Source organism: Saccoglossus kowalevskii, chromosome 15 (assembly GCF_978046115.1).
Source record: "Saccoglossus kowalevskii chromosome 15, keSacKowa6.1, whole genome shotgun sequence".
Taxonomy (NCBI): Eukaryota; Metazoa; Hemichordata; class Enteropneusta; family Harrimaniidae; genus Saccoglossus; species Saccoglossus kowalevskii.
In genome coordinates this window covers 32,536,277-32,549,730 of record NC_140655.1, presented here as the reverse complement: position 1 = coordinate 32,549,730, position 13,454 = coordinate 32,536,277, and the positions used below count along the sequence as shown (strand labels likewise).

Sequence of the window (13,454 nt, the reverse complement as noted above, 5' to 3'; positions counted from 1 at the left end):
TAATACTCGAATGTAAAAGCACTGTGTGTCTGAATAGTTTAGTAATGTCAGTGAGCCTACCTTGAATAAGATGTATCACATAGAATTGTTGACGTCTGTCTGATTGGAAATATATAGCTTGTCTTCATGTACGGCTCAAATATACCACACTGGTCGTCTTGGGCCAAACCATATTGCATGGGGGACATAAACGTATTGGGACAAACCACTTTGCGTGGGGTATTACACTTTATATTTGTAGCTATTCGTGTACTATCTTCAACGCCATATAAATGTAAAGACAATTGAAACATCGTGAACAGTATAACAGTTAAAAGAAGTATTAACAGTGATATAAGAACACTTGTGAAATAGTTACCCTTCTCTATTACTTAAGTCAAAATAGTTGCAACCATGATATCTACAGTGACGTAGACAAGATATTTCAGATATCTAAATTTAATTAGTCGCACTCACATAACAAGAACAGAATGAAAGGTTCCACGATTGATATATATTATATATTGTCTCATATAATATAATTAAATTAAATGCTGTGAACACATTTACCCCTCCCCCATCCCATCTCGTTAGTTCTTCTTTAAAAGTGTGCTAAGAATGTATCACCGTGTAATACGAGACAGGTGTTGTAACACTGTTATCTTCTATGCGGTAATTGGCACGTAATTACGTGCTTACCTTGAATAAATGTTTGTTTAAAACATCCATGATAAATTATATCTTTTTACTACACCTGCTGCGATTTCGTTCTGATATACAGTATCAGTAAGGGACTTGACACTGTTATCATATATGTGTTAATTGGCCAATACGTCTTGTTAATTCAGCATATGGTTTTATTTATTTTCTTAAAACATGTACGCTAGATTTTATATCTCATAGCGCACCTGTTATGAATCTTTATAGTTTGTGTGTTAATTAGAAAATGCAGGGAATGCACTGCAAGTTATTATGTCATAACAGTGCAGGGAACGGGATGTGCACATTAATGAGCTAGAACAATTCGAGCGTCCATGTTTAGGATAATTACTTAATTTAGATTCCAGTGTTTAATAACAAGCTTCTGCTAAACGTGTCTTTAGTTCTACAGTATATTGTGTATAGTTTGACATTCATATTTAAATTATTCCACATACCAAAAATCATTTATTCCAAATTATAGGTTAATGCTACGTGCTATCACTTCACAGATTTCTAGTGACATTCCTTTTATGCAAGTTTGTCAGATATTTGAATTGCGCGTGCCCACCTAGTCACTGTGAGAACGAATCACCACAGGCTATTTCGTGTTTTCTTGTTGGCACAGTGTAGCGATACGTTGTAACATAACGGAGAAGCTCGTCGACTCTTACAGTGAGAGGCGCATTTTAGTCCAGTCATTCTAGCAAAAAAGGGGGGCCAACCCATCACAAATTGCAACAGAAATAATTTCCTCACGGTGCTTTTCGTAAAGGTATCTAGATTAACATACTAAAAGTCTAGGAAAAACTAGGCTTCCGAAATATACCTAATTTGCATATATTCAAAATGGCCGTTTTGCACATTTTTACAACATGGAAATATAACTATTTGGACATATCTTTAATTCTAGATGAGGTATTTTAAAAATTCATGATGCTATGGTACTGTTTTGAGTCGGAGATTTGGTAGATGAAAATTAGCATAAATCCAATATGGCCGCGATAATATAATTATTTAATGTAACTCCCTTTCCGGCTTTTCTTCTATGTGGCATAAGTAATAAGTTTAAGATGCTAGAATACAATTTTAAACAGAATCGTACAGTACAGACAAGATGTAAATAAATGGTTTCCTGGGTGGACGGAGGCTTCATCTGCATAAATCCAACATGGCCGTCACATCTAAAAGAAAAACTAGAGGAATGAAACACCTTGGTTGGATCTACAAATCTGCTATACTATATACACAATAGACCATTTAAACGTAAATTTTCAACTCTATAAACTATATTTTTGATTAAATTCTGCCCAAAAGTTTGTTGTTTGATTAATGTAATTGCTATCTTCATCAGATATCTGAACTAAATTTGTGCATCCAGATCGTCGTCATTCAAGGTTTTGCTTGGTACATCTGAGACTGCGACAATCTGTGGAGTAGTTGCATCTCACTCTCCTCAAGAGAAATTCAGGTGCTGCCGCGATCGGTTGTGGATCGCGTCCTGGGATTTGCTTCCTGGCAGAAACCCGGTTCGTGTCTTTATCCTGACTTGATCGGAGAGGCTCAAAGGGCTGTCTGCTTAGAGCGGCCAACACAACCGATAAGTTTGAATTGGTTGGCTCTCTCGCTCGGGGTCAGGCCTCTGATTAAACAGTAAACCGTCTCCTAATGGTAGGACAACCAGCTAGCCTCGTCCCCAGAGAATCCCAATGGTGGGTGACAAGGCTGACCTAAAACCAACAATAGCTAAAGGACAAGTTCATTTCGTTCAAACGGTGGACGGAAAGTCAGCTGTCTGGCCAACAAAGGAATGGCATGGATGTCCCTTCCACTACACAAATCAGTGTACACACGTCATTTCGAGGTGTAGGCTGTGTTGGTGGGATCCCTGTTCGCCCTGACCAGGACGTTGGCAGCCGAGTCAGAAAAAAATCTGAGTGAGTCAACTGAAAGCCTCGATGCGTGTAAGTGGTACACCAGTGTATTCCAGGTACCAAAGAAGAATTTGCCCCGCTAGGACTGACAACTATGGGTATCTGATCCCCCCTCATTGTAGCTATAGGATACCACCACTGTGTTGTCTGTGTGAAATAAGACGCTGTGGTCTTCAACCATGGGTGGAAAGTGAAGTAGTGCTAAGCACACTTCTTTCAGTTCGAGCCAGTTGATATGGCAGTCTTGAATCTAACGCAGGGGCCATATTTTCTGTTGGGCTTGTTCGTCCAATAGGTGCACTTGCCATGTGAGGGAGGCATCCGTTTCCAGAGTTATAGCCGTGGCAAGGGGACCCCCTGTCTGAGGTTGGCAATTGCCGACCACCAGGGCAAGGCATCCCTTGCTTGGTCCGAGAGTGTTACTCACCTCTCACCTCCCGTAAGAGAGCCCAGTGTTGCAACAAAAGTGCGCTGTAATGGGCAGCTGCGTAACACAGCCTGGCGGAACTACCCTGCGAAACACTGACATCATTCTGATGATCCGACTTAGTTCTCGGAGGGACACAGAGGGAACGCTGACTAGGCATTTGGCTAGGTCGTTTAAGCAATGGACCTACAGTGACTGTACCAAAACCACCTCTGTGTCGAATTCCCTGGCCAGGAACACCAACTGATGTGTTGGCTGAGAGTGGGACTTGCTCGATTTACTAGGAAGCACAACTGGCCTAGAAAATCTGGTGTTAGCCTTAATGTTTGACTAACCACCACTTGTTGGTTGGGTAGCAACCAGCCATCTAGGTACATGTTGATGTTTACCGATGTGAAGTGTACCGGCGTGGAAGTAGCACCACCTGTTTCCACACTCTGGTGAATACGTATGGAGCCATGCAAAACCAGAAGAGGAGCACCCCGTGCTTGACTACTTGGCCCAACTGGACGAATCGAGGGAGTCGCTGACTCACTGGGTGTATCGGTATGTGCGGGTAAGTATTGCTTAAATCAAGTGAAGCTAACTTGTTGAGACAGAGCATGGAGAATAATATGGTGCTCGGCATTTCCAGGAAGCTGATACTGATTTAGTCTGCTTAAGTCCAGAACGGGGCACAGCCACCTGTAGTCTCAGTTGTAGTCTTTGGAACCACTAATACTTGCGAGTAGAAGCCACGACTTAACACCGGAGTCCCCTATCCTGTGCATAACGCCCTTTGTAAGCAAACTATCTACCTTCTGTTGGATTGCTCCTGCTTTGCGGGGGTCCCCTGGTAGTGCCCCAAATGGGGGCTGGTGCCAGGGGGTGGAGATTGCAGTGGAATCTTGTAACCGTATATCGCCACCTGGAGAGTCCAGAGATCGGTTACTCGCTGCTTCTGAACCAGAATATACCAATGCAATCAGTGCGACGAAGATGTATAGGTTCAGCGGTTCCACATCGGGGTGATCTCTCCTCCGCCGAGGTGAGACCCTGTGAGGCCTGTAGAAGTTGATAGGTTGTGACTCTGCCTCCTGTCAAACATATGCCCATCTCCCTTGTCGCAAGCGGAAGCATCAAACCTACTTCCCCTGCAAGCTGGGTAGGCCTGGTCCCTTCTTCCAGGGGGGCATTTCGCCACTCTTCCATCCCCCAGAAGAGCTGGGATGCTTGCCTCCTGGCTACCTCTGGCCAGTGGGTGCCGACTTTGGTCATTACATTTTCTCAGCTTGGAGTCCTTACCGCTTGCCCTTGGCAGAAGCCAAACTGGCTCGTGGGTCTCACCTCTACCAATTAGTCAGTGGGATCCCAAAGCACTGAGACTGCTCCTTCTATCCTCAAAAAAGAAGAGGGTGGGGGAGGTCCAGCCTGCATAACTGAGGGGGTGATGCGCCCAGTGAAAACAGCCAAAACCACATTCCACTGTACAGAGGCAGCCCCTGCCACGAGAGCCAGATGACACTGCAGGATATCCTACATAGCCATGTGGTGTCCCACCAATGGCTGTGTCTGCTGGTCTAGGAGGCTGGTGCATTCCGTCATTGAGACTTCAGAGTGCTGGCAGCGCAAAACAATTCGTTCCAGTGGGCTGGCCACAACTCGAAAGTTGAGGGTCGCCACACGGCTCTCGGTGCGTGGATTGTTTCTGACTAACTAGTTGAAATATTCCATGAACGTGTCCACCCCCTTTACCCGTCCCAATTTGTGGTACCGGGGTCGGGGAGGAATCGAAGGATCCAATCGGACGCGAGATTTGACTCCAGATTCTGCTGGCGCCAGTCTCAAACACCGTTCAAATGGGTAGCGCTTGGTCCAGCGGAAAAAAATTGACCTGTCCTAAGGACTTAGGCCTCTATCCAGCGGGGGACCAAGGTCCGCCCATCAACACCGTCTGTGCGTTTCCCCCTACGTCCAGCACTCCGTAGGATCCAAAGCAATTCCGAATGTAGGACTCTGGATCCTGGAGAGTGACTGTTTCAGGATCGAGAGAGGGGAGGGGGTGAACATCGGGTCACTAGGATCGATGTTCCCTCCTCAGCCCACGGCGTGGCTCACAAAGTCATTATGAGAAACAGACTCCGAGGGGCTGCCCAAGGTTGCACATTTAAATAATACTATTTTGACGGCCATATTGGTTTTATGCAAAATAGGATTATTATTCAATAAAATGTTTCAGTCATATACATTCGCACACACCAAACCATATCGCAGCAACTTGAATATTTAAAAAATATCATATAGGATATGTTCTAATAGTTATATTTTCCATGTTGTAAAAATGCATCAAACGGTCATTTTGAATATATGCAAATTAGGTATTTCGGAAGCCTTGATTTTTCTAGACTTTTAGTATGTCAATATAGACACCTCCCTGGAATTATTTCTGTTGCAATTTGTGATGGGTCAAAACCATAAATTGACTGGACTATATGTGTAGTGTTGAGAACGTCATACTGTTCCCGATGATAACATTCAATTTGATTCAAACGTCGTGTCAGTGAACAATGCAACGAACAATTACCGTTATGGTTATATGTTTTCTTAATAATGGGATGGAATCAAGAAAACTTCCCTTTATAACACACCCTGGTGGTTGCTACCCACATTTACGTATTTTATCGTGTTTCTCATGGCAAGTAATACAGAGACTGTGACATTCATTAATATCAACTAAAATATCACCTAAGTGAAACCAATATTATAAATGTCTTCAATTGTCGTATTTGTGTTATTAATTTCTCTATTATTTGAAGGAAATAATAATAAACCAAGTGTCGAGAAGGCCATCACAATTGTACAGCAAAAACAGTGAACGAATGAAGAAGCGGGGACATATCGATCGACCTCCATGCGTCCGTGAGTCTCAAACTGTATCTCACACGTCGAAGTTCAATGGCATTCAAACCTTACAGATAAATGACACACATTCGTTTACATGATCCGATTGAAGATGATCGACTGGTGGTCATTTTCGTGCTTAAATATTCTCAAAAATAAAGTGTTTCCTCCACTCCGGAACTGGTTCTTAGTCTTGTATCACATGATATTGATGCACGTTAGTTTTTGCTGTTAGATACAAAATGGCCGACGTGTTGGTCATTTTGTACTATGCTGTTCCGGAGCCATAACTCTAGCATGCCATGACCAATCCTGTTCTAAATTTATAAATACATCATATATCACACGTATACAGATGTATTTCTTTTTATGATCAGATTCAAGATGCCGAACGTTAATGGTCATACTGTGTGTACGATAACGCCACTTTTGCATTCAAACCCAATTTTATTGGGACCCATTTCAAGGTGGTTAATATATCCAGGCTTGGTGACATGAATGGAAAATCTAATATTATCTTGGCAGTTATCTTTTTTAATTTTAACAATATACCATGATGAGTGGCCCACACTCACACTACAGAACAATAATCAAGATGTGGTAGTATATAACAATTATTAAACAACAATCGTGTTTTGAATGATAAACTTGTTTTAATTTTTCAAATTTCCAGAGAAATACCAGATTTGTACTGATTTTTCTCAATCAGTCAACATGATTTTGTTATAAAACATTGGTGTCAATATTCATACCAACTTTTTTATTTTACAATTTCGAGCCATAAATGGTAACGTTCAGGTCCGTTGTTGATGGAAAATGTTTGTCTTGTTGTAATAGCATTACTCTCTGTGCTTTTCACTATTTCATTGTCTTTACACCAAGTACCAATATCGAATATAATCAAGATCGTGGTTCAAGTGCGCATAATCTGTTGTTCGATTACGTCGTAAATCATACGGAACTATAAGTCGAAAGTTTACCTGCAAGCACTTTGTGGTATATTAAATAGATGTTCGGAGGATTACATTAGTTGATTTATAAAAATCAACAAAAAACAAAGACGACAAAATACGTATTCTGACAAAAAATACCACGTGACACAGAAACGTACATTATTACGTACGTATTATTATTATCATTATTATTATTATTATGTTTTCTACTATGTCCTTTTGATCTGCTGTTTTACAGTCCTAATCCCAGGTCTTACCCAAAGACCTGAGGCTAAAAGGAAGGATGACACAAAACGATAACCATACACACAAAAACGTATCAATTCATTACCAAAAACACGCAAATTGATAACGTTTTTATCAGCAGGTGTGCAGTGCTATTAAGAACAATTTTCTGTATCTCTTGCAGACTTGGGTTTTCAGGAATTTTATCAACATGTTTTAGGGTGTTTTTGTTGACAAGACCAAGTGCTCCAACTACCACGGGTACGATCATTGTTATTATTGTTATATATTCACATCATCAAATATTAAGTACCCTCTCATATCAAATATGAAATATTCTTCCCAGCACCTCTCAGTCATACACATTACATACTCATGATGTTTAATAATGATTTATTTATTCTAAATCATAATTGTTTAAGTGACACAAGTGTAATACACATGTGTCATGATTTTTGTTGACGGTTATGTGCAGCACTAAAAGTCTATATTTGCATAAATACATACTCGCAATCTTTAACATTGATATGTTTATTTATTTTAGATCATAATGATTTCAGCAACACAGGTTTATTATGTATATTGCGCAGTGATAGGTGGTGTGCAGAACTCGTAGGCGTCATTTTCATTACTGTAAGACAATAAAAATAATATTTGTTATAATGAATTACTTATAATAAAAATAAAACGAAAAACAAAATTGAACTGAATACAAAGACCAACTTTTTTTAAGAAATATTTATTTTAAGTTATATTTGTTGACACACATTGCCACAGATCGTGATGTAGTAGTACTTGCACACCGTGTGCTTGCATATGTGCATCATACTGACTTTTACAACAACACGTTGTAGTCCAATAAAAACAGTACGTGTAGTCCAATACAAATCACGTGACATGTCAGCATTATAATGTATTTCCAGTACAGCATCAATACATATGCTTCGTTTTGCGTGTATGTATATATGATTATCTCATCACCCATGCTTTTGTATGTAAGTTTAACTGCACTTACGGATAACGTAGCATGTATCCCACAACCTCGTTGGTGACTGGGTGACGGACTTCGTCATTTTTAGTTGTTGAAAATTCTATAATCTTTTGTTCTACCTCAGTATTATCAAGACCAGGGCAACTTGACCTCACCATAGCAGCAGCTCCTATAACGGGGAGTTTAGTATCAATAAACTATAGCAAAAATAATCCAAATAATCATTAAAACTAAAAAATACAAAGTAATGTCACCAAATAAGAAATACAGGGATCCACGAGTTGTACATAAAATAAAATACTTCAATGGGCAAACATTGGAATCTGCAATTTATAGTATTACATTCTACTAAAAAATTGTGTTTCGGCAATCATTTGCATATATGCCATAAATTCTTTTGAATGACTGTACCAGACGTTTAGAGATGGAAATACGGTGTTATAATTTAGTGTAGAATATGCGATGAATGTAACGGATCAACTATGTACACACCACGGGCTGCAGAGATATGTATACTATTGTCGATGTGTGGGAATCATCCCTTTTATCATAAAGACTGATAGAAAGATGTCCAGTAACCCAGGCATCGTTGGTTCTGAAGATTAACTACTGTCTATCAAGTAATGGAACTAAACAGTTTGATATTAAAAACAATGAATTAAATCTATAATTCAGAATAGATCCATATTGCCTATTCTGGCTATTTCATTATATAGAACAAACAATAAATTGATCAAATTAAAACACATGATGGATATTTTTTATATTTTGCCCTAACAATACACAATTTCTAACCTGCAACTAAAGCTGCAGCCAACGGAGAGCCCGGCTTCGCTTGCACGTAATTGTCATGGTTATTTGGGTCATCAATGTCGTAATACGATGTATATACATATGATCCAGGTGCGTAAATCTCGTTACAAGCGCCAGGTATTGAGTTCAGGTGTAATATGTTACTGTTCAGACAATTGCCCACTGTAATTAACTGTAGAACGGAACATGTAATATTGTAAAATATTTCATTTATGGCAATGCTGTAACATAAAATCTTATTAAATATATTTTAATTATTTTTATATTTACGTTATGTCATATATCATATCTTACCATATTTTTAAAAAACGTTCTAATATTTGTTACACATATAATCAAATTCAAAATGAACTACAGACAAACAATGAAAGTGCAAGATTCTGGAAACTATAATTACTGATAATAATTGTTTTTACCCCTTGTTGATCCATATTTCCAGGAAAATAATCGGTACAGTTTTTAAATGGAGCATCTTCACTGTCCCCAGTAGGGCCAACAACAACTAGATCTTCATTCAGCATATCAATAATGTACATTTCAACATCTGTTGTATCAGCTGATGTTACATTAATGTAGGGACACAACAGTACAACGCCACGGGTATAATTCACGGGATTTTCTGCCTTCCTGCCTTTGTAATCAGTGACGACTGCACGAAGACCTGTATACAAAAGGTTGGTATGTTTCACATGTCCAACAACAAAATGTTTCCTAAAATCATAATGTTTGTGTCCAAAAAATAGCATTGGCTATTTTTTTCTATGGAAGATCCCATTAAAACCTCATGCAGGAAATTGTGCAAACGAAAAGAACAGGATAACAAGATATTATTACAAGAAACATACCATCTTCATAGTTTTTCATATCAATATTCTTGTAACTTGGTTCATCAATTACCCTAACACCTTCAAGTGAAATATTTCTTCCAACACCAGTGTAGTAGCCACCGACTGCTCCAGCAATTGCGGTTCCTAAACCATTAGTATCCACGCCCTATATCAAGTACATAAAATAATGATTAATTTATTGTATTAATCGGAATATAGCACACACACACACACTTGTGATGTATCATTGAAGATGCAAGGACAATCTTGATCATCGTGAAACTTGCAACCAGGATACAAATGTTTTTCAGCACAGTCATTAACAAAAAAGAATTAGTCTATCGATTATTATATACAAATAAATCAGTACTGCTGTGACGAAGACAGAGAAATTCACTCTTGATACGTCCATATATGGTCATAATAATAAATTACTATAGACGGAGATAGGATATTCAGTTAATGACGTGTCATTGTATGTTCAAAATAATTCATTACATGGGTGTTGATTGGATGACGATACATTGCATGGGTGTTGATTGGATGACAATACATTGCATGGGTGTTGATTGGATGACAATACATTGCATGGGTGTTGATTGGATGACAATACATTACATGGGTGTTGATTGGATGGCGACGGGCAGAGATATTCAGTTATTATGTGGACAGGATAGCTGAATACATGTATAGGGTTTGTGAGAAATATTTGGGTGATGCAGATAATGACATGTGAGACCGGGTCAAAATATTGTAGAATATTTACCAAATTTGGTGAAAAGAAATCAAATAGTATGTCTGCATTAGACCCACCGCCTGGTTTTGCGAAGTTGTCATGGTATTCATCAAGACCGTGGCCTACTATGTAGACGACTGCATCGTTATTTACATACACTATAATAAAAGTATGAAAGCACAAACAATTTAATTTGTAATGTTTTCTTCATATCAAAGGATATGAATATAAATAAATACACACTTTGTTTAGCAACAAGCGCGCAAGTTGTCACATCGCTCCTCATCGCGGCCAATCTCGAGATGACGAGATCTCGTGTGATTATGACGGCCATGGCTGAATATGGAGAGGTTGGTGAGAGTTATAATCAAATGTATATACAAATGATTCATACGTATTATACCGAATACCACATAACTAGACGTCTTTTTAAAATACGGTATTAGTCTTGAAAACAAAATTATTATCCTGTCGCGCAATGAAAATTACCCAGAAATGTTACGTTTCAGTTCTATTCATTGATTAATAATTTTGAAACCTCCTTACCTTTTGGATTATATGAAGCTAGTTGGGGGTTCCATGGACAGTTTTCGGCCTGTTTATCTATCCTGTCTAGATGAATGGGAACTTCCGGTCCATGGTAAGCAGCTGCAATGGCTACAATAGTCGCTAGGATGACAAACTTCATCGTGATATTCTACGTATACAAGACGCGGTATATGTGAAAATTAGAAGTGGTGTCAATATGGAATCTATTTTAACTTATTAATCTAACTTGAATATGACATTATTTCACCAAAAATGAGATCGTCACGGAATAAACACATCTGATAGAGGTCCGCTAACAGGTAGTTTTCAAGAAAAAGGTAAATGTCTATATACTGCTAAAATCAATTTGAAACTTTGGTCACTTGATATGATGCATGTGCTCAGAATATTTTTGGTTAACATGGTATATATTATTGAAATCTGAGAATACGATTGTTGGTAATCTCTCTACAAGATGGATTGACTCTCAAAACTTTATGTTGTTTTAAAAGGAAACGTGTGGAATAGCTGAATAGCGGACATAGTTAAAATGATACGTACCTGTCTTGTTCCAAGACAAATAATGACGTTGTCTGATATGAACCCATTTTATAGTTAGAAAATGGACCAATCCATTTGCCGCGGGTGACTTCAGTTCGGAATATCACGTACAATTACCTGAATGGTATGCAAGGCAAACAATTTCCATTCTAACATTTTTACCCGGTATATAACTATCGATACATGTTAATTAAGATAGATATTCACCTCCAAATAGTGAAATGGCCTAAGGTGTAGGTATATACTGATCATATCGAAATTAATATACAATATAACACATAATATGTGTGACTGGTATGTTTAGACATTGGTGTCACCTCAGTTTGAATACTTTGACTCATTCGGTTACTTGGTTACGAATACGACATGTCTTGAATAGTCATTTTCCTCAAACTTTCTTGATGAGGAATAGGTTATTTTAACCAATCTTGCAAGAGGGGCTAGTTTTCTGTATAAATCGCGAATAATAATGCAACAGCTGTTGTGGTGCTAGTAGTCTTATCGTTTGAACTAAAGCGACCCGCTGTTTGAATTCACATATACGACTTGAACAGATAACATGTTATTTCACATGAGAGAAGAGAGCATTGCCCACGTATGTAAATTAATTCGTTCATTGGAATTGTAATAGGGAAAACGGTAATGGTGTTCAATCATATAATATAATAATATAATATTTAAAGCGTTGTATTCATTGGTGTCCAAGTAAATGTAAATTCTAGCAGTACATATGCCGATTGTGGTTTGTTAGGTCATACGGTGTGAAGTCACGCTTATTTTGATTGTTAAAATGATATGATTTCTAATATGTTTTGTGGTGTCAGATGACGGATAAAATAAGTGCCTTTTAAAAACGCATATATGGGACGCATCAATTCAAAATCTCCAAACCTCAACTTGTTCGTACCGTTAGTGTTTTCTACTAATGCCTGAATATTTCCTACGATTTTAGACTTTCATACAGTCTCTTGATTGTTTTTAGATATGTTTTCAATAAAATAGAATATTAATGGCGAAATCAGTAAACCGGCTTTAATATATAATGTGCATGTCTACTATAAATTGTGTAAAGGCCACGGATTGAATTGACTCGAAAGTCAGTAATTCTGTTACCGTTAGACACAAAACATAGTTAACTATGACTCAAAAACACTTTCCATAATAATATGCGGGTATTAAAATTGACAAAAAGGAGCGATCATTTATGCAAATGGGGCAGGACGCTCTGTAACAGGAGTTTGTGTAATTCTGGAAATCTAAGCAAAAGTAGTTCAACAGTTACAGATGTATGCAAAGGTGCGTGGTACAGCTACACTTCCTGCATTTCCAGAAAGTAAACCATTGTAACAGGAAAGTTCTCAAGAAGAAAATAAAGCTAATTATGGGCTTATGACAGTTTATTCTCAAGCCCCCTTAAAATAATGTTATGACCATCGATAATATTGGTATGCAGCCAGAAGAGCTCCTCCGGGACTCTTTTCGAATTGTGATGAGGAACGGTGAGCACAAGTAACATTTCTTGTGTTAGCTGTTTTTGTCTGAAAGCTGCGAGCCAAGATGATGGAAAAAACTGGATAAACCTATTATCTTATGCTTCACATCAGATAACAATGCTATTTTCAGGTTTATAAATCCGTAGATCGACCTTGACCTTGCCGCGGTCAATTTTTATAAATATATAATGAATGAAACAAACATTTTGTAAAAGGATCCACTGCAAAATTGTTTAGTTAATAGAAGCGCTAAACGCATTTATTTAAAACAAACAATGGCCTAAATAATGTAGGATACTTTGGTGAGCAGAAAGTTTTAGACCAATGGTAACGTCGGCGCACGCGTAAAAGCTGATATGACGTCATTCACACCAAGTAAACGGCAATGCTGTTCACAGGCGTGTGAAA

General features: G+C 38.4%; 2 protein-coding genes and 1 long non-coding RNA gene across 3 annotated transcripts in view; all 3 read right to left on the bottom strand.

The window, feature by feature from the left end:
* The window catches only part of LOC100375779 (uncharacterized), a 29,433-nt gene extending 26,234 nt beyond the window's left edge, over positions 1-3,199 (bottom strand). The window contains exon 1 of the mRNA XM_085508575.1: positions 3,040-3,199. Within this exon, the coding sequence (XP_085364701.1) occupies positions 3,040-3,199 (160 nt within the window). The remainder of the gene's footprint in view (positions 1-3,039) is intronic.
* A 4,274-nt stretch (positions 3,200-7,473) lies between these two features.
* LOC102808071 (uncharacterized) lies at positions 7,474-9,647 on the bottom strand. Its single transcript, XM_006821122.3, has 4 exons — positions 9,318-9,647; positions 8,884-9,073; positions 8,113-8,257; positions 7,474-7,728 (listed from the first exon to the last, which is right to left on the bottom strand). The coding sequence occupies exons 1-4, from the start codon at positions 9,645-9,647 to the stop codon at positions 7,671-7,673; spliced, it is 723 nt and encodes a 240-aa protein (XP_006821185.2). The 3' UTR covers positions 7,474-7,670.
* A 110-nt stretch (positions 9,648-9,757) lies between these two features.
* Positions 9,758-10,566, bottom strand: LOC146734329 (uncharacterized). The gene is made up of 2 exons (XR_014931732.1): positions 10,495-10,566; positions 9,758-9,894 (listed from the first exon to the last, which is right to left on the bottom strand). It is a non-coding gene; the product is annotated as an uncharacterized LOC146734329 (long non-coding RNA).
* Positions 10,567-13,454: the final 2,888 nt, after the last annotated feature.

Coding starts and splice junctions, on each gene's coding strand:
- LOC102808071 (XM_006821122.3), bottom strand. CDS start 9,647: ATGCTATTTTTTGGACACAAACATTATGATTTTAGGAAACATTTTGTT. Junction 9,074..9,317: donor GAAATATGGATCAACAAGGG/GTAAAAACAATT, acceptor TCCGTTCTACAG/TTAATTACAGTGGGCAATTG. Junction 8,258..8,883: donor GGCTGCAGCTTTAGTTGCAG/GTTAGAAATTGT, acceptor TCCCCGTTATAG/GAGCTGCTGCTATGGTGAGG.